General features: G+C 44.8%; 1 protein-coding gene across 1 annotated transcript in view; it reads left to right on the top strand.

The window, feature by feature from the left end:
* The first annotated feature begins 465 nt into the window (after positions 1 to 465).
* LOC111154273 (alpha kinase 2) overlaps positions 466 to 21,771 on the top strand; it is a 116,076-nt gene continuing 94,770 nt past the window's right edge. Inside the window, exons 1-3 of the mRNA XM_022513782.1 lie at positions 466 to 501; positions 14,838 to 14,965; positions 18,170 to 18,287. Of these exons, the coding sequence (XP_022369490.1) occupies positions 14,857 to 14,965; positions 18,170 to 18,287 (227 nt within the window). The 5' untranslated portion in view covers positions 466 to 501; positions 14,838 to 14,856. The remainder of the gene's footprint in view (positions 502 to 14,837; positions 14,966 to 18,169; positions 18,288 to 21,771) is intronic.

Here is a 21,771-nt window from a genome sequence, read left to right on the forward strand (position 1 = left end):
CTGCACAGCCCTGAGAGCGGCGCTCAGTGTCCCAAGCCTCGGGGACAGAGCCTCGGGGACAGCTCGGACAGCTCGTCTGCGTTGTTTCATCAGCTTACTGGAGCTGCATTTCACCAGCCCCCTCTGCCAGGGCCTCCCCCGCGGCGTCAACAAGTGTCACACCTCCTGCAGAAACAGCCCTCAAGTTTCATCACAGGGATGCTAAAAAATATTCTCCAGCTTCAGCAATGACCTAGTTCATTCAAGGGCAGGGAAAAAAAAGTCTTCTTCCAGAAGTTCCCCGGGGAACGGAATTTTCCCTCTTAGGAAGATAGGAGCTTTTCTGGAAACAGACCCAACTGTGCTTTGACCCGAATGGGGAAAAGACCCTGAACCTTGTAACTTCTCTGAATCCCCTGTCCCAGGAGCAGGGACACCCAGTCAATACCTCCCACACAGCCCAGGGAGCCCACAGCCGAGCCAGTCCTCTTATCACGTCTCTTGGATAAAAGGTATTGAAAAGTAAGTATCTAGCCTTTGGTTTTTACATAAGGAATGGCCGCGCTTTAAATATGTAGCTGTTTGCATTATCTGCAGTAAGGAACAAAGCCGATGGTTTCCTTATGACCTAGAACAGGAGGGAACAAGGAGGGGCTGTCTGGCACATTTGGCTATCTAGGGTTTTAAAAAAGTGGTTGAATTATCATTTGTACTTTAGGTCCATTGAGACCCTTTTTTTGGAAATGGTTATTTTTCTTGTCTGTTTATTTTGGCCTGGCAGCAATTAAAATGGACTTTCTCACATCAGGGCTCTCTCAACACGCAGAGAAAACAAACATAGAGGATGACTCAAAGGAGTGATCTGCAAAGGCTTTGCAAAGTAACCTGAAAAACTGAAGTAATTATCCAGGTAACTCAGGCCCCAGATCCTTTTGCCTGGAATATTTGAGGATTTTAGTCAAAAGTTATTGCTTGAATTATATGAATGATTGAAAATCCCTACTCTCTGGGTGGACTCACAATGACACCCAGAATGCAAATTGCTGAAAAGCTATCAGGCATTTCAAGATGGCTGACGCACTCATTGAGTCATTAGGTAGATTTGCTTTCCTCTCTCCCCCCACTTTTTTTTAAAATTGAAGAAGACTTAGCCTGACATCTACTATCCCGATGAATTTTAAAATGTACAATATGGTATTGTTAACTATAGGCATGACCTTCTACTCCAGTTGTTAAACGGAATCTTTAAAAATCTAAGGCAAAAAGTCAATCAACAAATCCATCAATAAAATGGCACCACTGTCACATTGCATTAAGCTGAACACATCTCAACTTGAAAACCACTGATGAAGGGTGTCAGTTATAGACATCTGGCAATCATTTAAAAATAGATAAAAGCAAGAACAGCATTTAGAGCTGCTTCCGCTCTAATATTTCCCTTTGCCAACCTTTTCCTGAAGCAAAGGTATCCTTCATTTTTGAAGCTTAAGTAACCAGGAATGGTAAGAGATGATTTGTTTTACAGCACACCAGCTAAGGGTAAATTGCTGTGAGGCTTTGGAACCAAAATCCAGGATGCGGGGAGTGACCTCAATCAACAAACTGACAAATTCTGTATTAACAGGCACCGATGGTCAATAAGCATGTTCAGATCTGGGAAATCAGGATTTAAAACAAGTCTGGTGCCAAAGTTATTTTGAAGTTTTGCAAAAACAGTCACAATTTGGGGCAGACTTTTGGGTCGGGTGGAATTCCTGTTTTTGTCAACTGCAAAAATTTTCCTCCCCCTGCCCCCATCTAATTCGTTTTTAAGCACCCCATGGACACCTACATGTAGATATGAGCCCTTGCAAGGAGGAAACAGTGGGTGTTGTCACCTGGGTGGATGTGTGGGGGAAGCAGGGGTGCTGAGTAAAGTCCAGGCTCTAGAGTCAGATTTCCAATCAAATCCTGACTCTAGCCCAGTTTCCAGCTTGTCTGAACTTCTCATCTATAAAATGATGATAGCAACATCCACTCTGACAGGAGTGATGGGGACATGAGTAAATGTACCTAAGGTATGTGTTATATCCTAGCTTCTCCCCAAAGGCCAGTTCTTCTTGGTTAATTTTAAAAAACCTCTCTCTCTCTCTCTCTTTTTTTTTTTGTTTTGCTAAAACTTCCAAATGCTTTCATAATACAAACTATTAAAGCAGTAGGAGCAACACATTTTTGATGCCATGATTAAACAAAAATAACATAGGAAATTAGATTTTTCGAGGAATCTTTTGACCTTAAAAACAGTGTGTTTGAGACCAAAACAAAAGGGACTATATTTGAGAACACATCTATGATAAATAAGAAAAACTATTTTTTTTTAAAGATTTTATTTATTTATTTGTCAGAGAGAGAGAGAGAGCAAGCACAGGCAGATAGAATGGCAGGCAGAGGCAGAGGGAGAAGCAGGCTCCCTGATGAGCAAGGAGCCCGATGTGGGACTCGATCCCAGGACGCTGGGATCATGACCTGAGCCGAAGGCAGCTGCTTAACCAACTGAGCCACCCAGGTGTCCCCAAGAAAAACTATTTTTTGTTTGGAAATGGTTGATGGGGCATATATTATCTAAAAGGAGAGGCAGGGATTTCTCAATATCATCTGGCCTGATCCTTTTTAGTATATATCAGTACCGTATTTAAATGAGTTCTCATAATTCATAGGAATGGAGGGTCAAGTTAAATCCATGCATACAAGGTGATATCTCTGTGATGATTATGAAAATCAAGTCACAAATCCAGTCTTTTGTCAAAGGTTCTAGCTGTGCCTTTCATTGATCCCTTTTTGCTTGGACAGAGGCAGAGTGGAGTGAGGGCACGTGAGACTGAGATGGGCTGGCCATAGCGGCTGAGTGGAGACAGTGACTGGGTGGACATTTCAGGAGCCATGGAATTTCGAGATCAGTCATGAAATGCATAGTGAACAGGATACTTCCTGGTTCTGGAGTGAGGGCGAGTCAGGCACAGAGGGATGGAGCAGACAAGGGTCACAAGCAGGCCTCATGGGACAGCTCCAAAGAAAGCTATCCACATGTTTATCACTGCACTGTCTTTACTGAGCTATGCCACAGCTTCTGCCCTGGCACACCAGAGTAGCCTGATAAATTCTTTGTTTGAGCTACTGACAGATCCCCCAAGGAATCCTGTTATTCTGGGTTTAATTCTACCAAAAAAGGAAATCTAGAAATTCAGAAATGTAAAGAAACTTGGGAGAAAGTAAGCATGTCATCTTAGGGTTGGCAAAAAGGAAAGAATAAATGCCCAACCTCCAGGAGAGAAAAGGACCCACAACTCACCTCGATCTTCACTTCAGTCCTGCTCTTGGATAAACAGGCTCATTTGCTCCTCAGTTGGTAGTTTAAGATTTTCCTCTACTCCACTGGTTCTCAAACTATAAAGTGCAACAGTATCCAGAGAGCTTGTTACAATGCAGGTTACTGGGTCCCTCCTCTAGAGTTTCTGGTTCTGAAGGTCCCAAGAATTTGCAGTGCTGGCAAGTCCCCAGGTGATGCCGATGGCGTGGTCCAGGGACCACACCTGAGAACCACTTCTTTAGCCGGTTCTTTGGCCTGTAATTCCTGAGGAAAACACCTATTCTTTTCAGTCACTAACCTTGCCTCCTTCTCAGGAGATGTGGAAGGCCCAGCCACAGTATGCTAGAGCTGGGGTGACTACAAAAGATAAGCCCAGGAGTTGTCCTGCAGGCAAATATCTCACAGTGAGTGTGTTTGTGGGGGATACTGACTGTGGGCCGGGCACACGGAGATGAGCGGTCCACCATTTGGGAAAGGGCTGGTTTTTTGTTTTTTTTTTTCCCCAGCTGAGGCTGTCAGGGGAGGCCTCAAGGACAAGCTAGCACTTGAGCTGGGGTTTGAAAACTGGTGGGACTGATCGTTAAGAACCAGATGGGAGGTGGTCTTTCTGTGGAAACAATAACAAAAAGCAAAACAAAACACAAAGGCCAGAAAGAGGAGGCAAATGCAAAGGGAGCTCAGTAATTCATGTGGTTATATTAGGCGTCCCCAGAGCTTTCTTGGAGAAGCATTCCTTGATTCATCTGTCTAATCTTAAATGCTTCCCTTCTGCCGGTAGCTTGGCAAAGGGACGTCGCACGAGGAGATGTGGAATGGAGGGCCCGTGGTAGGAATTTCAGGCACCATGGGCCAGGGAGGGGAAGGTACGGATGCTTCAGTATGCTTTCGAGAAGGAACAATAAAAAATCAACTTGAACTAGCTTAAACAGCAGCAACCGCGGGAGTGTACTGCTCACACAACAGAAAAGTTCAGGGGTTCGGTCAGGACCTCGGTTCTGGCTCTCTGCATCTCTGGAGACTCTGCTCTTTCTGTGCTTTGCTTTCAACCTCCAGCTGGCTTTCCAGGGTCTCAAATGGTACCCTCCCCTGGGCTCCGCACGCGTTCTTTTTCCTGTTTACGAACCTAAGCTTTGCGCTGATTGGGTGACTCTTGAACCACTTTCTGGAGAGAGCCGCGTGCTGATTGGCTTAGAACTAGGTTCACAAGCCAATCACTGAGCAAGAGTACGTGACCAATTTGGACCAATCAGGGCCCACGAAGCGGGAAGGGAGAGGTCCCGCACTTCGGTTCCCAAGCTTGAGTGATGGGAGAGGCGTAGGGGAAGGCAGTGAGGTCGAGGCAATGGCCAGGAGGTTTGGGATATACTCTAAAGTCAAACCATCTCTTCCCTTAGTCACGAGGATACTTCACAGCTTAGGATCGGCCTGCTTTAAACTCCAGCCCAAACAAATGAAAAGAATCTCCCGTAGGAAAGCCCCGTGTTTGAATGCTGTGCACTCACGGATGCAGTACGACTCCCCTGCTTTCCTAAGGGGCGGTGGTGCTCCTTACCTCTAAGGCACCCTTTACCAAAAACAATTCGATAATGAACGATAAAAATAATTTTTCAGGAAACAAGTCAAATGGAGGCAAAAACACAAAGTCTTCTCCTGAGACCGTCTGACTGGCTGGGGGAAGGGCGGTGGATGAAGGTGGCCGAGGTGACGCTTGGCCCTCCCCACAGCTCCCCTTCCCCGACCCAGGCAGGAAGGGGACAGAAGGGAAGATAACTTTTCCCGGGTGCTCCCCTTTCTGCAGAGGCCTGAAATTGCACACCTCTTGGTCCACTTTAAAACAGACATTCTCTCCAAAGAGGGACACAGGGAGCCTAGAGAAAGCAGAGGACAAGAGGAGAGGGGACCAGAGAGAGGGTGTTTTCATGACACAGTGAGGACTCTGATGACACATGCCTGGATGGGGCACCGCCTTCAGCCCAACACCTTCAGCCCAACACCTTCAGCCTCGAACCACAGTGATGTTAACCAGTTAATCCACAGCAGCTGGTCTCATTAGCAGCACTGTCATGCTCTGTATGTTGCCAGCATCGTGATCTCTCCTTTCCATTACCCTGAGAGAGGACAAGGATAACCCCAGCAGAGGAATATGTCTTCTGAACAGAGTGAGTTGAAAATCAGAATCAAGAATCAGGGACTCTGCCACAAACAAGCGGTGTGACCTTGGAAAAGTCACTTGAGCTGCCTGTCCCAGGGGAGTTTTTCAGTTGTAAAATCAAGGAGATACTAAACTCTCTCCCAGGTTTCACTGAACCTTGAGCTCTCTGTTTTAGCCCTCCCTTAAAGAATTGGAAACTGTCATAGATTTTAAATAGCAGAGGACAGGAGTACTAGTGGAAAGGCTCTATTCTACCTTAAAAAAAGTTCAAGCAACTTCCGCATGCAGAGCAAGTGGCAGCTGGGGCTACGTGGTCTGCACAGGTATGTGCCAGGCATGCCGTAGGCACATGGAGTTGCTCAATATTCATATTTAAAAGTTAAATTGTGCTTTTTAGGTAACATGTATAAATTTAAATTATCCAAAAGGATCTGTAGAGACAATCACTGTCCTTAACAGATTCCCCATCCCTCTTTCCTTGGATACTTGGACCTTCTCCCGGCAGCAACCACGTTACTGATTTCTTGTCTGTTTTTAGAATCCTTATATGTATAAGTACGCATATTAGCATATTCTTCTTGTTTTGCCTCTACAAGTGATAGCATACTCTACACTCAATTCTATATTTTATTTTACTGAACAATATATCTTGGAGATCATTTCATATCAATGCATACAGAACTGCCTTACTCATTTTTAATGCCCATTGCCGTTAATAGAAAATCCCGTTCAACAGATAAACTGTAACCATATTCCTACTGATGGACATTTTGGTTGCTTGCAATTTTTTGCTATCACAAGTAAGTCTGCAATGAATGTAGTATGTGCTTATGAAATATTTGTCTCCTTCTTGCCTCTATTTTAAAAATTAACTTTATTGAGGCATATACCGTATAATTCATCTTTTTTTTCTCACCCACCCAACACCCCTATAATTCACCTTTTCTAAGTGTTTACTTCAATGATGTTTTTAGTAAATTTACCTAGTGGTACAACCATCACCATCAATCAGTTTTGGAACATTTTCATCACCCCAAAAAGAAACCTTGTGCACATTTATTATTTTTTTAAAGTAGGCTCCGCATCCAGCACGGAGCCCAGCTCAAACTCAAGACTGTGAGATCAAGACCTGAGCCGCGATCAGGTGGATGCTTAACCAACTAAGCCACCCAGGTGCCTTCATGCACATTTATTATTAATCAGTATTTTTCCCTCAACCTCCATCTCCAGCAATCACGAATCTACTTTTGGTCTTTATGGCTTCTTTTTGATATCTCATATAAGTGGAAACTTACAATATGTGGTCTCTTGTGTCTGGCTTCTTTCACTGGAATGTTTTTGAGGTTCATCTATTTGTACCCGGTATCCAAGTTTGCTTCTTTTTGTTGCTCCACAGTCTCCTATGGTTGGCTTTACCCCATTTATCTATCTATTCACTAGTTGAACATTTAGGTTGTTTCCAATGGACATTGTTTCCAATGGTTATTTCCAATTTTGGGTTATTATGAATAATCCTGTTAGGAACATTTGTATGCAAGTCTTCGGGTGGGTATATGTTTTCATTTCTCTTGGGTAGACACCCAGGAATGGAATTTCTGAGTCTTTTGTTCAATTCCTGTTTAACATTTTCAGGAAATGCCAAACCGTCTTCCAAAGTGTCTGTCCTGTTTTACATTCCCACCAGCCGTGCTTGAGGATTTTCTCCACATCCTTGCCCACATTTGGCTGCCCATCGTGTTATATAACCATTCCAGCGATTGTGAAACGCTATCTCATTCATTACGGTTTTAATTTGAATTTCCCTAATGACTAATGATATTGAGTATCTTTTCTGGGGCTTCTTTTCTTGCCTCTACTTCCCACACACAACCCTAAGATCATACACAAAAAAGACAGCAATGCTTGAACTACAACAAACCTGAACGCCTATCCCCACCCTGTCACTCACAGGCAGCGAGGAATTAAGTTTGTTACATCAACGCTTTTAAAGTTACCTTAAGCTTTCAAGTCATCATCTGTGAAGTGGGCAAAAACACCTACCTTGATAGTTTTGCTGTGGGCAAAAACACCTACCTTGATAGTTTTGCTGTGAGCATTAAATGTGATCATGTCCCTGAAGCGTCCAGCCTGGGGGCTGACCCATACAAGGGACCCAAGACATGTTCATTGTCTCTTTCCCCGCCTGTTTGCCTCCTCCCCACCAACCTCCCCAAATTCCCAGAACCCATCTTTGGGGAGGGTACTCTTCCCTAACTAACGTGGGATAGTAGGCATAGTTACTCAGACAGCGCGTGTAGGAACCCAGTGGCCATTGGATTAGGCTGGGTAATCAGAACTAATCCCTGCTGTCCCCAGTGAGAAAGCACTGTGACAGCTGGCTTTCCTGCCAGCTCCCGAGGACCTGGTTCCCTGTTATCTGCACGTGGACTGAGATTGCTTCCCTGACCCTGTCAACTGACAGCAGCTTTCCTGCTGACAGCGGCCACGCCACCAGCTATCTGAACGGGGCAGACTGGCCAGAAGAAAACTTGGCGACAGTCGAGGGCTCTAAATATTCAAAGAATTCGCCTGTAATTTTTGGTCTGTTCTCTAATTGAAGAGGAAGATATTTGAGTAATTTTACTGATCTTAACCCCAAAGCTCCTGAGAGCAACTAACACAGAGTTCTTACTCTGCCATTTAGAAGAGCTTTATACGTACTCAAGTCATTTTCCTAACAATGAGGTCGATACTGCGATTATCTTAGTTTTACGGATGAAGAATGTCAACAGAGCACAGGTGAGCTAGGAAGGGGCAGAGCTAAGATTTGAACTCAGGAATCTGGCCTTTCATCACCACATCCTTCTACTGCTCTGTAAAGGGCCCAGTCCATTTGGGAGTATCTATCAAAAGGGAATCTGGGAGGGCTCTCTGATTCAGCAGCTTCATTTCGTGGTATTTAATAGTGAACCACTTATGTGCCCAAGGAAGCATGTAGCAGGATGGGTTTTGTTTTTGCTTTTGTTTTAAAGATTTTATTTATTTAGTTAGTTATTTGACAGAGAGAGAGAACAAGAGATCACAAGTAGGCAGAGAGGCAGGCAGAGGGGGGTGTGGGAAGCAGGCTCCCCGCTGAGCAGAGAGCCCAATTCGGGTCTCGATCCCAGGACCCTAAGACCATGACCTGAACCGAAGGCAGAGCCTTAACCCACTGAGCCACCCAGGCACCCCTAGGTTTTGAGTTTTTTGTTTTGTTTTGTTTTTTGAGGTTTTTTTGAGACACATTTTGTAAGTGTGAAAATCTCCAGCCTGGTTCTATGTCCTCAATACAAGAACACACAGATTAAGCCTGGAGTTGCCGTGCTAGGCAATACTGATGTCATTGAGCAGTGTTTACAACATGGTGCGGCCCTTTATGGATTGGATTGACATTGGAATACTGTCTACTCTCATTACTAAGTAAGATAAGCCAACTGCCTGGGAAGTATACACAATTTAATGCCATGCATGCAACAAAATTATATATGTATATTTAGATGACTATACACATGCATGGGTAGAAATTGTATAGATATATTTGTGGATACATATATAAATATAATAGAATATAAATGTAAATACACACACACACACACACACACACACACACACACACACACACACACACATATATATATATATATATATATATATATATATATATATATATATACTTAGGCGATGATATACATACATGGATAGAAAAATGCCTGAAAGTCTAGGTGACCCTTCCTTTTGAGAAGGTACTGAGATGGAGGGAGGCTTTGCCTTTGTATATATTTTTACAAATACAAATGTATGCATTTAGAATCTGTACAATTAAAAGTAAACCATTTTTTTTTTTAAATGAAGCAGGTTTGGGGCACCTGGGTGGCTCAGTTGGTTAAGCATCTGCCTTTGGCTCAGGTCATGATCCCAGGGTCTTGGGATCGAGCCCAACATTGGGATCCCTGCTCAGTGGGGGAGCCTGCTTCTCTCTCTCCCTCTACCGCTCCCCCCACTTGTGCTCACCTCCTCTCTGTCAAATAAATAAATAAGTAAAATAAATTAGTAAAAAGAAAGAAAAAAGAAGCAACTCGTTCTGGACCCCATAGCTTAAAAAAAAAGAAAAATCAAAAAACCACACACACACAAATAAAATCATGCAAATCTTGCGTTCCTTCCAGTTAGTTGTTACCTCTCCATAGTGTCTGTGAACACCACCACGGCTCCCTCTGGCCATATCAGTAATTCAATATTGGTTGTCCACATCTAGCTGAGAATGATAAATCTGTCTTCAGGGGTTCTAACCTTCAGAGAAGCCACGAAACATGAACCACAGCCTGACTTAACTGTCCTCTCTCCTTTATAGTCAGCACTGTGCTGATGACTGAACCATCTCTATGAGTCAAATAGCCTGTTTGTTAGTGTTGTGACCTGTGGGACTTCACTGGGGAGGAGTCAGAGATGACACATAAGGTTCCCAGTGTCACCCCAGCTCTTCTTGGCAGTTTGACTTGTCCTTTCTTCCCTTTCCATCCATAGCAGTGGACCCTGGGCATGGGAATGGGAGGAGCCATGTCTTGAGATTATTATTACAGGTGAATGTTCCACGAGGAGAGATTTTTAGACATTTAATTGGTATATCACTTAAAAAAATTATTGTGGTAACCCACAGCAGGAAAGGAAATTGATGAAACCGAGTGACGTCTTTCCCTAAAGCCTACTGATTATCACCTCAGAAACCAATTATGTAGCAGATTCTCCCTGGGCCATTTCCATAAGGATTATTGTAATCTTTAGAATATTAGCATTATCTTCTTTTACAGATGAAGAACTTTGACCAGGTAAGTGGCAGAGCTAGATGTAGATTTGTCCCTGACAAGTGACAAAGCCTGGGTTGGGTGGGTCCTCAGTCCTATGATGCTTACTGATGAGGAGAGTTTTCTGGACTCTGGAGCCCTTCCTCTGCTACCTTCCTGGTTGTCTGAGTAAGTGTCCTAGGAATGTGGAGAGCCAGGGGAGTCACACACTTCTGCCCCGACAGCTGCTCTGAAGAAGGGTTGCAGAATGGTGTAAAAAGGACTGAATACTGACCTGTGCTACAACACGGAAGAACCTTGGAAATGTACGAAGAGAAAGAAGCCAGTCACAAAGGACCACGTAGCGTGTGGTTCGATTTACCCGAAATGTCCAGAATAGGCAAATCCACAGAGACAGAAAGTAGATTAGTGGTTGCTTGGGGCTGTGTGTGTGTTTGGGTGGAGGGACGGGAGGATCAGGACTCGAAAACTAAAGAGTGGGGGATTCTTTCTGGGAAACGAGAATGTTCTAAAATTGATTGTGGTGATGGTCGCACAACTCTGAATATATTGAAAGCCACTGAATTGCATACTGCAAATGACCAAATTATATGGCATGTGAATTACATCTCATTAAAGCTGATTTAAAAAAAAAGTGTCATAGAGCTCTCAGCCTCGCTGCCAGTTGTATGGGCTAGTTTTTTTTTTTTTTTCAATAATCACCTGAGCACTTACATTTGTGCCTAGTGCTGTACTAAGAGCTCTACAGGCAATAACTCATTTGATCTTTATAACAACCTATGACGTATAGACCATTTTACAGATGAGGAAGCTGAGGCATGGAGGGGCTCTGACACGCTTATTGACAAGGCTAGTAAGGAGTGCAGCTGGAGTGTGAACCCAGGGTATCTGGCTCTGGAGCTCTTAACCCCCTGTGCGATGTTGCCTCTCAAATATGATAAATGGTTGTGTTAGAACCAAAACTTCTGACTCTTACTCCACTGCTTTTCTTGGGTAGGAAAACCTACCTATGTGCCATGTCCAATCAATATACTAACTGGGGATATAAGATATGTAAATTGCATGCTTATCATCTTTGGGAAATTTACCAGACCAATAATAAATATCCCAAATATCCTTATTTGGAGGACGGTTCTAAATCTCTCTACCCCTCTTTCTCTTGCCTTTCTTTCTTCCTTCCTTCTGCCTTCCCCTCTTTCCTTGTTTCCTTTCCTTCTCTCTCTTCCCTTCCCTTGCCCTCCTTTCCTTTCCTTTCTTTCTTTTTTTTAAGATTTTATTTATTTATTTGACAGAGAGAGAGATCACAAGTAGGCAGAGAATCAGGCAGAGAGAGAGGGGGAAGCAGGCTCCCTGCTGAGCAGAGAGCCCGATGCGGGACTCGATCCCAGGACCCTGAGATCATGACCTGAGCCGAAGGCAGAGAGGCTTAACCCACTGAGCCACCCAGGCGCCCCTTTTCTTTTCTTTTTCCTTTCCTTTTCTTCTTTCTCTCTCTTTCTGAAGCTATACTTTTATGTGTTTGCCAACCCTTGTTCTATATTTTATACTGAGTTAAACCAGTAGAGGAGGTCATGAATACAACTTGCACTTTCAGTTGTAAAATACCAAAAAAAATTTAAAATTGGTCTTGGGTTCCATTCTTACTGCCTTATGCTTACATTTAGCCCTAACATTGTTTGTTCAATAATACTGAGAAATATTAACTTTTATCTCAAGTCAAACCCCCAGCTCTAGCTTCCATCACCAGCTCAAACCTCTGAAACGGATAAACAGACACACGGCCATTAAGCGAAAAGCTGCTACTTTCTGCGCATGTTTGTGGGGGTGGAGTGGAGGGGCAGCATTTCCTGGGCAGTGAAAGGATAGCATGTTTCCATTCATTTTCTGGGTTCTCTGTGCACTGCGGGACCCGCGCTCATTCTGGCTTAGCCATCTAGTCATACAGTAACTCAGCCACACTCACCACGTCTTCTCTAAATAGTGTCATCCTTGCGCAAGGTGGCTGCCATGAGAGTTGTCCTTTGGAGTTATTTGGTTTTGAGACTTCTTTCAACCTAGGTGAGAGAGTTTTTCCATTAGGCATTTCTGTGATTGCTGAGTAAGTAGTAAGACATGTCAAATCTGGCCTTTTTATACAGATCGGAACCATCAACCATCAAATGTACTTATCACATAATCTGGAGTGCAGGTGTCTCTTTGCCATCTTGCAGATGGAGTTTCTTTCTGTTCTGTTCAACTAGATTACCATCTTTTTTTTTTTTTAAGATTTTATTTATTTATTTGTCAGAGAAATAGAGAGAGTACAGGCAGGCAGAGTGGCAGGCAGAGGCAGAGGGAGAAATAGGGTCACTGCGGAGCAAGGAGCCCGATGTGGGACTTGATCCCAGGATGCTGGGATCATGACCTGAGCCCAAGGCAGCTGCTTAACCAGCTGAGCCACCCAGGCGTCCCACTAAATTACCATCTAGATCGAGAGGGGCTTATGATGCTTTAAAATATAACCCCTGTTAACCATAGTCCCCTCGGGTCCAGTCTCCGCACAGCTGAATTAAAATGCTCTATAACCAAAACCCACTGGAAATGCAATTCAAGTCTTTATTAAAGAGTGTCGAGAGGGTCCAGTTAACAACCAGAGAACAAAACTTCTTACAATCCTCCCTTCTGCCTCTCTGGCTCAATCTCCCACACTCCTCCCCACTACATTCCCGCAGCTCCTCAGGCTTCTCTCCCTGCCCTTATGCTCTGTTCCAAACCCAAGCAGTTGTCTTCCTTTTTGATGCTAACATACTGCTTCTTCAGCTTTCTGGCTCTTTCTCCCCATTAGCTGAACCTTAGGTCAAAGCACAAGGTTGCTTCCTGTACAGGAAGAAAGGAAAGGAAGGAGAAAGGGAAGGGGGTGTATTCTCCTAAATTATGTTTACCCTGATATTCAGAGAGCTTGGGTGTTTCAGTTTGGGAATGTTTTTTTTGTTTGTTTTCAAGGAATAACCTTATTTCTAAACAAAATACCTAGAGATTAAGGAAATGCTGTGGGAACATCAGAAGCTGCAGGACAGGCCTAAAGGGGAAGAAAGAGCTAGGGGTCATTCATGAGCTGAATTTCCCGGGGCTGTGTCAACCAGGCAGGGCCGGCCTTGGGATCCCACAATGTGGGCCTCACACACTGATCCCTGCCCCCCGAAGGGCCCCGGTGCCCAGTTGTTGCCATCACAAATAGCTTAATAATTTTTGAACAGGGAACCCTTCCTTTTCATCTTGAACCAGGCCCTGCAACTTAGAACCAATTCCTAAACAGTTAAGAAACTGGTCCACCCATACGAGAGAGGTTTCCCCTCCTAGAATACAGTTGTAACCAGGAAGATCCAGCCTCCTCCACCCAGAGCTCCACTTGCTCCTGCTGTAGGACCTTCAGCATTCCCGGAATCACCATTTGCAGGTCTAAGTGCCCCTCTCCCGTCCACGCCAAATGGATCCTACTGTGAAGGGGGCTGTCCTTCTCCTTAGCTTGGTGGTACATGACACATGGCACTTGCTCACCAAGGTAAGGAGAAATGGGAGCCTCCCATTTGGACGGTGTGAAATGTTATTTACAAGCGTGGGGCTCTCCAGAGGATGGTTTGGGCAGAGCGGTGCTAGCTCTGTACCCAGAGGATATTGTGGAAAGGGTCCTCTGGGTTCGGAGAGACCTGCCTTCTTAGGGGGTGTAAGTTGCGCACTGCGCAACTCCGGCAACTCTGACCCTGCACGCTGACAGTGTCAGCCGGCACCGCCACGAAGGATGCTCGAGGGCAGCAGCCACTTGAGCTGTGTGATCTTGAGCAAGTTGTCACATCTCTCTGGGCCTCCGTTTCCTCCTTGGTAAGGGGCAGGAGGTGCTAATCACCATTCAGGGAATTTAAAAGACATGAAATGAACTAACACACATGGTGACTAATAAGGTGTTAAATGCCTTCTTGTATCCGGGAGCCCAGACTTGCCCAAAAATGCTAGGCAAAGGAGCGGTACTTTCCCAGTTTCAAAGTACCCTCCTCCTGGAGATTCATCTGCACGCCATCAGCTCCTCTATTTTGGAGGCAAGTGTGGCTATGTCCTTTTTGAGTCCAGTGAAAAGACTTTGAGGACAGGAAGAAAAGAGAAAGGAGACATGGCAGTGGCTGAGGGCTTAGGTGATTCTCTCTTAGTCTGGGCTCAGGCTACCTGACCCTCCTCGAGGATCCATGGTTCTCCACTGGGGCTGCCCTCCCCAGGGAAACTGGAGATGTCTGCAGACATTTTCAATGGTCACGACTTGGGGGAGGGGTGCTGGTGGCATCTGCTGGGTGGAAGCCAGGGGTGCTGCTGAGCATTCGAGAGGGCCCAGGACAGCCCCCTGCAGTGAAGCATCTGGTCCTGAGAAAACCAGCCCATCTGCCTGAGTGCCAAGGTCCAGCCTTCTCCAAGCCAGGGAGTGCTGCTGGCTCCTTCCCTCCCAAAGAGCCACCGGGAAAGTCAGAGGGGTCCTGGAACCACTGGTGTGATGTCAGGGATTTTTGTTTTTCAGATTCACGTGGCATGAAAGGATGACAGACTCGGGAGAGCCCCAGAGGCACACACTTTGTTTTCTATCTACATTGCTTTCCCAGAAAGTTCCTGAGAAGTCAGATGCCGTGCTTCGCTGCATTGTATCTGGTAACCGTCAGCAGCTAATTACCCTCTGAAATCTCCCTGTGGACTAGGGTTTTAGGGTCACAAAGGGCATTATTAAAACATCATTTGTGGGAAGGATCTGGGAAGTTTGGCCTGAATGGCGAGCAGAACAACTAAACCTTCTATGATGACTTCTTTTCTTTTTTCTGGAGGATTTCTTCGAGTAACTTCCTGGACACGTTTTAGTGATCTTTTTCACTTCACATTGTGGTTCTTGGTGAGACGACTCCCATACCGGTTATTTTTTCAAATAATACACTCTTCATTTCCTGTGTGCATAGGAATGGCATGAATAACTTTGCTTCAGACAACTTACTGAATTCTTCCATCGCTCGTTCCTTGATATCCCCAAGCTGGCTAGATGCATCTCAGGCTGCTTGCCATCTTCGGGTGGCCCAGTTAGCAGTACAGAGGCCACAACCAAGGCAGAGGGTGCCCAGTGGAGGAAAAGCAGGGACCTGGAACTGGAACTCTCCCCGGACTGGAGAGTGCAAAACCCAGACCCAAGCCCAAATAGGGACCCCCCCAGTGGTAAGAAGGATTTAGTATTAAAAGGAAATAGTAGAAGCAAAATAAAAGGGTAGCGAAGTGGTCTCTTGTACCTTGTGAGCTGTTTTCCTTCTTGGATTCTGTCTCTACTTTCCGAAACGTAGAGGCACCAGTGGTCTTTCCTGAGGGTTCACAGAAAACTCTTCTCCCCTGAGATCCCTTTTTCTAGAGAAGAAGAAAAGAGCCAGCTTCAGAAATGGCCAGGCTTCCTTAGCCAAAGTCATGATAAAATCTCATCTCTGGTCTGGGGGCTGGGGTACACAACTGTGTGCTCAGGCTCTTCGATGAGGGCAGAGCCAAGCCCCATCCCCTCTTGGTGTTTGTCCACAGCCTATCGTAGGAGGGACAGGCACAAGTCCACCACTGGGCCTTCGTACTTGGGCCTCTGCGGCTCCTCAGGAAGCCCCACTGCTTGGACATGCCCCAAACTTGGCCACCAGTCCCCACACACATTAGCCAGGTGCTTGTGAAACATTTTGGAGGTGGCTCTTAGTATGTGACCTGCAGGTGAGCGTAAGAAAACAAGGGTAGGATTTTTGGGTGAGGTTTCCAGCAAGTGGAGGGAGAGAAGAGAACCGCCCACAAGGTCTAAGATACCACTTCCCTGTGCAGGTCTCATTTATGGCTGATTATTCAGATCTATACTGCACAAAAGGAAAATACCAGTCAACCATGAAGAAAGTAGGGGCATCAACCAGTCCTGATCAGTCTGAATTAAAAAAAAAAAAATGGGAGTGCAAGTGATTAGAATGAGTTTCTCAGGCCCAGTTACATGCATACTTTATTTACCTTCTTCTTCTTCTTCTTCTTTTTAAAGATTTTATTTGTCAGAAAGAGAGAGAGAGCACAAGGATGGGGAGGGACAGGCAGAGGGAGAAGCGGGCTCCCCAGTGAGCAAGGATCCCAATGAGGGACTCGATTCCAGGACCCTGGGATCATGACCTGAGCCGAAGGCAGAAGTTTGACTGAGCCACCCAGGTGCCCCTATATAACTTCTTAAAAAAAAAAAAAAAAGTCAATTATACACAAAAAAGGAGCAATTAGATGCTTCCTAAGGAGGAACCTAATAAAACTGACTGAAAGGGGGGATGCGAGGCTGATAAGAACGGGCGGAAATGAATTATGATCAGCAACGTCCTTGATGGTTTTTCAAGGAAGCTCATTTTTGGAGGTTTAGTCGTTTGCCTGGAAGGGACTCAGCCAAGCCACTGGTAAAGAAGAATGTGTCCTTGCACGCAGATCTGTCTGTTCCCAGTTCCGGGGACTGATGTGGCACCTACCTAAATGGGTGGGGGCAAGGAGTAACAACCACAGATACCACCAAGCACATTCGTGGTGTTAGCACAGAGGTAGCCTAGCTGGGAGACCCCGAATCAGACGAGACACAGAGAGGGAGGCAGGGCTCCGAGCACACTCAGCTCCTGTCCACGGCACAGGTCTCGGAAGCACACGGAGGGGCACCTGGGTGGCTCAGTGGGTTAAGCCTCTGCCTTCAGCTCAGGTCATGATCTCAGGGTCCTGGGATTGAGCCCCACATGGGGCTCTCTGCTCGGCAGGGAGCCTGCTTCCTCCTCTCTCTCTGCCTGCCTCTCTGCCTACTTGTGATCTCTCTCTGTCAAATAAATAAATAAAATAGTAAAAATAACCCCAAAAAACAAAAGAAGCACACGGAGTTCTCTCAGTGGTCTCAGGGGCTGCTCACCAAATATGCTGAGATAAATCAGACTGAACCACAGGAAGGCTGGATCTAGAAAGTGTCTTGTTTCCCAATACTGGGCTTTCCTCCTACACATGTGGCACATTTTGATACATTTTCAATGATACAGAGGCTTGGGGGGTAGCTCCTTGAGACACACTGGAAACCTTCCTCCGCCTATCACAAGGCGGGGGGAATTCCAAGAGGTGACTGGAATTCCTGGGGGTTTCACCAGATGAGTCCACGAGCATCACAAGGGCCAGGCAAGCTGCTTTGGAGGGAGAAGGCATAGGGCAGTTCCCATGACGACCTCACTCAGGTACGCACAGTCCCAGCCTGGGACACATACACCCCGGACTCCTTCACCCTCGGGAGGCCTCATTGGCTCCTCCCGTCCGTTCTTCCCTCCACCGTGCCATAACATACGCTCCACTCTGAGCACTGCTGAAGTATAATTTTCCAAAGGTCGAGGGACTTCCATGCAAATACGAAACAAACATTTCAATGGTTTTGTTCAGTTCTTTGAGTAAAGAGGGAACTGCACAGTGGGAAGTCCTGGTCAGAGGACATTTGAGGAATTAGTTATTTATAGGCAATTTAATAAAAGAATGTTAGAAGATTGCTGACCTAGGTAAACCCCTGGGTAATGTCCTGTAGGTCAATAAGTCATGACTTACAGAGTAATTTTTTTTCTGCCAGGCAAGATTACTTAGATCTCCGTTGGATAAAAATCGACCAGTTTACATGTAACTTTACTAAATCTGGGAATTTTAATCAGTCACTGCTTAGCGAATGATGCATTTGAGTCAGGGGAAGGGAGATTTTCCGGTTCCCCGGCTGACATACTTTATCATGCTCACCCATTCTCGTTAGTGGCTTTATGATTTTCTTTCCTAAAAATACTTAATGTAATAAGAATTTCTTCTTTTCTTCATTATCAGGTCAGCCCAAGCCGGAGGTAACTTGGTATAAGAATGGCCGAGCCATCAAGAAGTGTGGCATTGTTTCCAGCTACGAATTCTTCCAGAATCAGTATATTCACGCGTTACACCTCTATCGGTGAGTCAGCGTGCCTCGGTGGACCATTTGCAAAGGTCCCTGCATTCTGTCATGGTCATTCTGGGTGCTATCAGGTAAGGCCAAAAGATTGGCTCCTGTTTGCCTTTTTTTTTTTTTTTAACATATAATGTATTATTAGCCCCGGGGGTACAGGTCTGTGAATCACCAGGTTTACACACTTCACAGCACTCACCATAGCACATACCCTCCCCAGTGTCCATAACCCAACCACCCTCTCCCTACCCTCCTCCCCCGCGGCAACTCTCAGTTTGTTTTGTGAGATTAAGAGTCACTTATGGTTTGTCTCCCTCCCGATCCCATCTTGTTTCATTTATTCTTCTCCTACCCTCCAAACCCCCCACGTTGCATCTCTACTTCCTCATATCAGGAAGATCATATGATAGTTGTCTTTCTCGGATTGACTTATTTCACTAAGCATAATACCCTCTAGTTCCATCCACATCGTCACAAATGGCAAGATTTCATTTCTTTTGATGGCTGCATAGTATTCCATTGTATATATATATACCACATCTTCTTTATCCATTCATCTGTTGATGGACATCTAGGTTCTTTCCATAGTTTGGCTATTGTGGACATTGCTGCTATAAACATTCGGGTGCACGTGCCCCTTTGGATCACTACATTTTTATCTTTAGGGTAAATACCCACTGTTTGCTTTTTATATCCTAATGTACGATGCTGTGAGCAGGTGTCAGCTGGGGCACCCAGCTGAGCTCTGTCTGGCAACTGTTCCCACACCTGTAAGTTGCTGCCGTTGATGGAATTACAACTTTATCTAGAATTGTATTCAAGGTGCCCAGCCTTTTTCATTCATTAAATGAGCTTTTAATTTAATCTTGTTCTCTCCGGCAAGCCAAGAAATTCAACAGGGTTTGATGGAATTACAACTTTATCTAGAATTGTACTCAAGGTGCCCAGCCTTTTTCATTCATTAAATGAGCTTTTAATTTAATCTTGTTCTCTCCGGCAAGCCAAGAAATTCAACAGGGTTTGGGCACTGTCATCCGACCTTTCTTGCAAAACGGTAGGAAGGAGGTGTGGCTGGCGGCGATCCCACAGCACACTGGTGATGGTGGAAGGCTGGAAAGCAGGCCTTCTGGCTTTATTTTAGGAAGTGGTCTGGCTCAGTACAGTGGTTTCTATTCTTTTTCGTTTCCCCAAGAATTATTTGTTCTGATGAAATCAGGAAGCTCCGCATAGAAGTAGAGAAGATGAGAACAGCTTTGATTGAAGCTGGGTGGAGAGTCTGTGCTCTTGGGCCCCAGTGCTTCTGAATTGGTCACGATGTTCCTTACGGGGACTCTGAGGAGCCCAAGGTCTGCAGAGTGTGGTACGAAAGTGACTGGTAGGCACACGCATGTGCCAATAGCCTTGGATCTGAGAATAACAAAGGTTAAGACGCGGGTGTGAATTCTGGCTCTAGTATTTTCTGGTCAGTGGCTGTAGCCAGCCTTTGAACCTCTCCAAAATGGAATTTCTTTATCTGCAAAATAAAAGGATTGCTGAGTCAAAGCGAAGTTCTTGCTATGTAGTGGTTGTTCAGTAAACAACCACTTTCTTATCTTCTCACTCACACTTTTGTATCAAAGTATGATCAGAGATCATTTTATCGTAGTTGAAGTGCTTGACTCAGCTGGCTTACAGAATATCTAACCTGATATTCAAGACATTCATTTATTCATCTACTATTCAGTCCTTTAAAAAAAAAAGTATTTATTTATTTATATATGAGGGGGAGAGAGAGAGAGAGTGTGTGTGTGCAGGGAAAGGCGGAGAGAGAAGCAGAGTCTCAAGCGGACTCTGCTCTGAGCTCAGAGCCCGTTGCCGAGCTTGATCTTACGACCCTGAGATCACAACTTGAGTCAAAACCCAGAGTCAGGCGTTGAACCGACTGAGTCACCCAGGTGCCCCCATCTACTACTTAATTCTTTAAACAATATTCATCAAACAACTATTACCTGGCAGGCATGTTACATAACGCTAGGGCTAGAAATGGACAACACAGATGTTGTCTCTGCCTTCCCGAAACCTCAAGTCCAGTATAGAAGACCCAGGGTGAACAAATCATATGCCGTTTTCCCCGTTGCTCCCCAGTATACTGGGATCCAGACCAGTGGCCCCTTGCTGCCCCCCATCCATGGAACAGACTTTCCTGCCTCTTCAGTCCAATTTTGCCAAGACCTTCCCCTCCCTCCTCTTCATCCTGTTCGACTCAGAATCCATCTCTGTGGTTCACAGTAATTCTAGTTACCACGGCTCTGTCCAGCCTCAGACATTCTATTCTCTTTTGCACGGGCCCTCCCCTTGGTGCTTATTTATTGCTTCAGATTGACATAGTTCAGTAGACTCTGGGCTTTAGGGCAGGAACCTTCTCTGTTTCACACTAATGCATCGCTCAGGGCTTAGTACAGTGCAACATACATATTTAGTAAGAGATGGGTGGGTGGATGCTTTAAATATACCATAAATAGACATGATGTTAATTCAGATCAGCGTGGGCAAACTTTTTCTATTAAGGGCCAGATAGTAAATATTTTAGGCTTCGAAGGCCAAATGGTCTCTGTCACAACTACTCAACTCCACCATTGTTGTGTAAAAGCAGCCATAGGCTATATATATATATATATATATATATATATATATATATATATGTATATATACATATACATATATATATATATATATTTTTTAAGCATGGTTGTGTTCTAATAAAACTCTATTTACAAAAACAGGGAGGGGACCAGATTTGGTCTGTGGACTATAGTTTGTCAGTCCCCGGTCTAGATGTAAGATCCTTGAGTAGCTACATACTGTACTTCTTTGTATGTTTTCCATTCTTGCCTTTGTCCCTCTGAGCACTCAGTCCATATTTCTTGATTAATTTTAGTCTCACACTAAGCTAAAATATTATACTCACTTTTTTTAGCAAGAAAAGAGACCTAATGGGTGAGTATCCTTTTGCTGACAGAATGCCATTTAAGAATTGAGGTTTGTTATTTATGTTATTTGCTGTTTATACGGGACCGGAAATGTAGGCAAAACCAGTTTGTGGGGTAAGGGAGCTAAGGGATGAAGGAATGAGAAGGCCATGACGAAGCCCAGGGGCAGGTGGGCAGGTTAAAATGGGAAGAGAAATTTAGGAAGAGAACTTGAGCTGCAAACGGGGCATGGAGTCCTAATTCTCGTCCTGGAAGTGCAGCAGGGCATTGGTTTACAGTAACAGCTAAAGACTTGAGATGACAGAATGTACTCTTTCCAAACTCCTGTTTTGCCATTTTGAAAAGTAGCCCACTTAGTAGAAAAAGCATTCAGTCATGGTGCAAGGAGTATTGGTGGGACAATATGATAATAGATGTGGTTGTACTTTTTCTGCTTAGTAGTCAGTGTGCTGGGTACTAATCATCTTTTGAAAGTTCTGACTTTTTTTTTTTTTTTTTTTTTTTTTTTTTTTTTTTTTTTT

The sequence above is a fragment of the Enhydra lutris genome, unplaced genomic scaffold (genome assembly GCF_002288905.1).
Source record: "Enhydra lutris kenyoni isolate GAN:26980312 unplaced genomic scaffold, ASM228890v2 scaffoldscaffold36, whole genome shotgun sequence".
Taxonomy (NCBI): domain Eukaryota; kingdom Metazoa; phylum Chordata; class Mammalia; order Carnivora; family Mustelidae; genus Enhydra; species Enhydra lutris.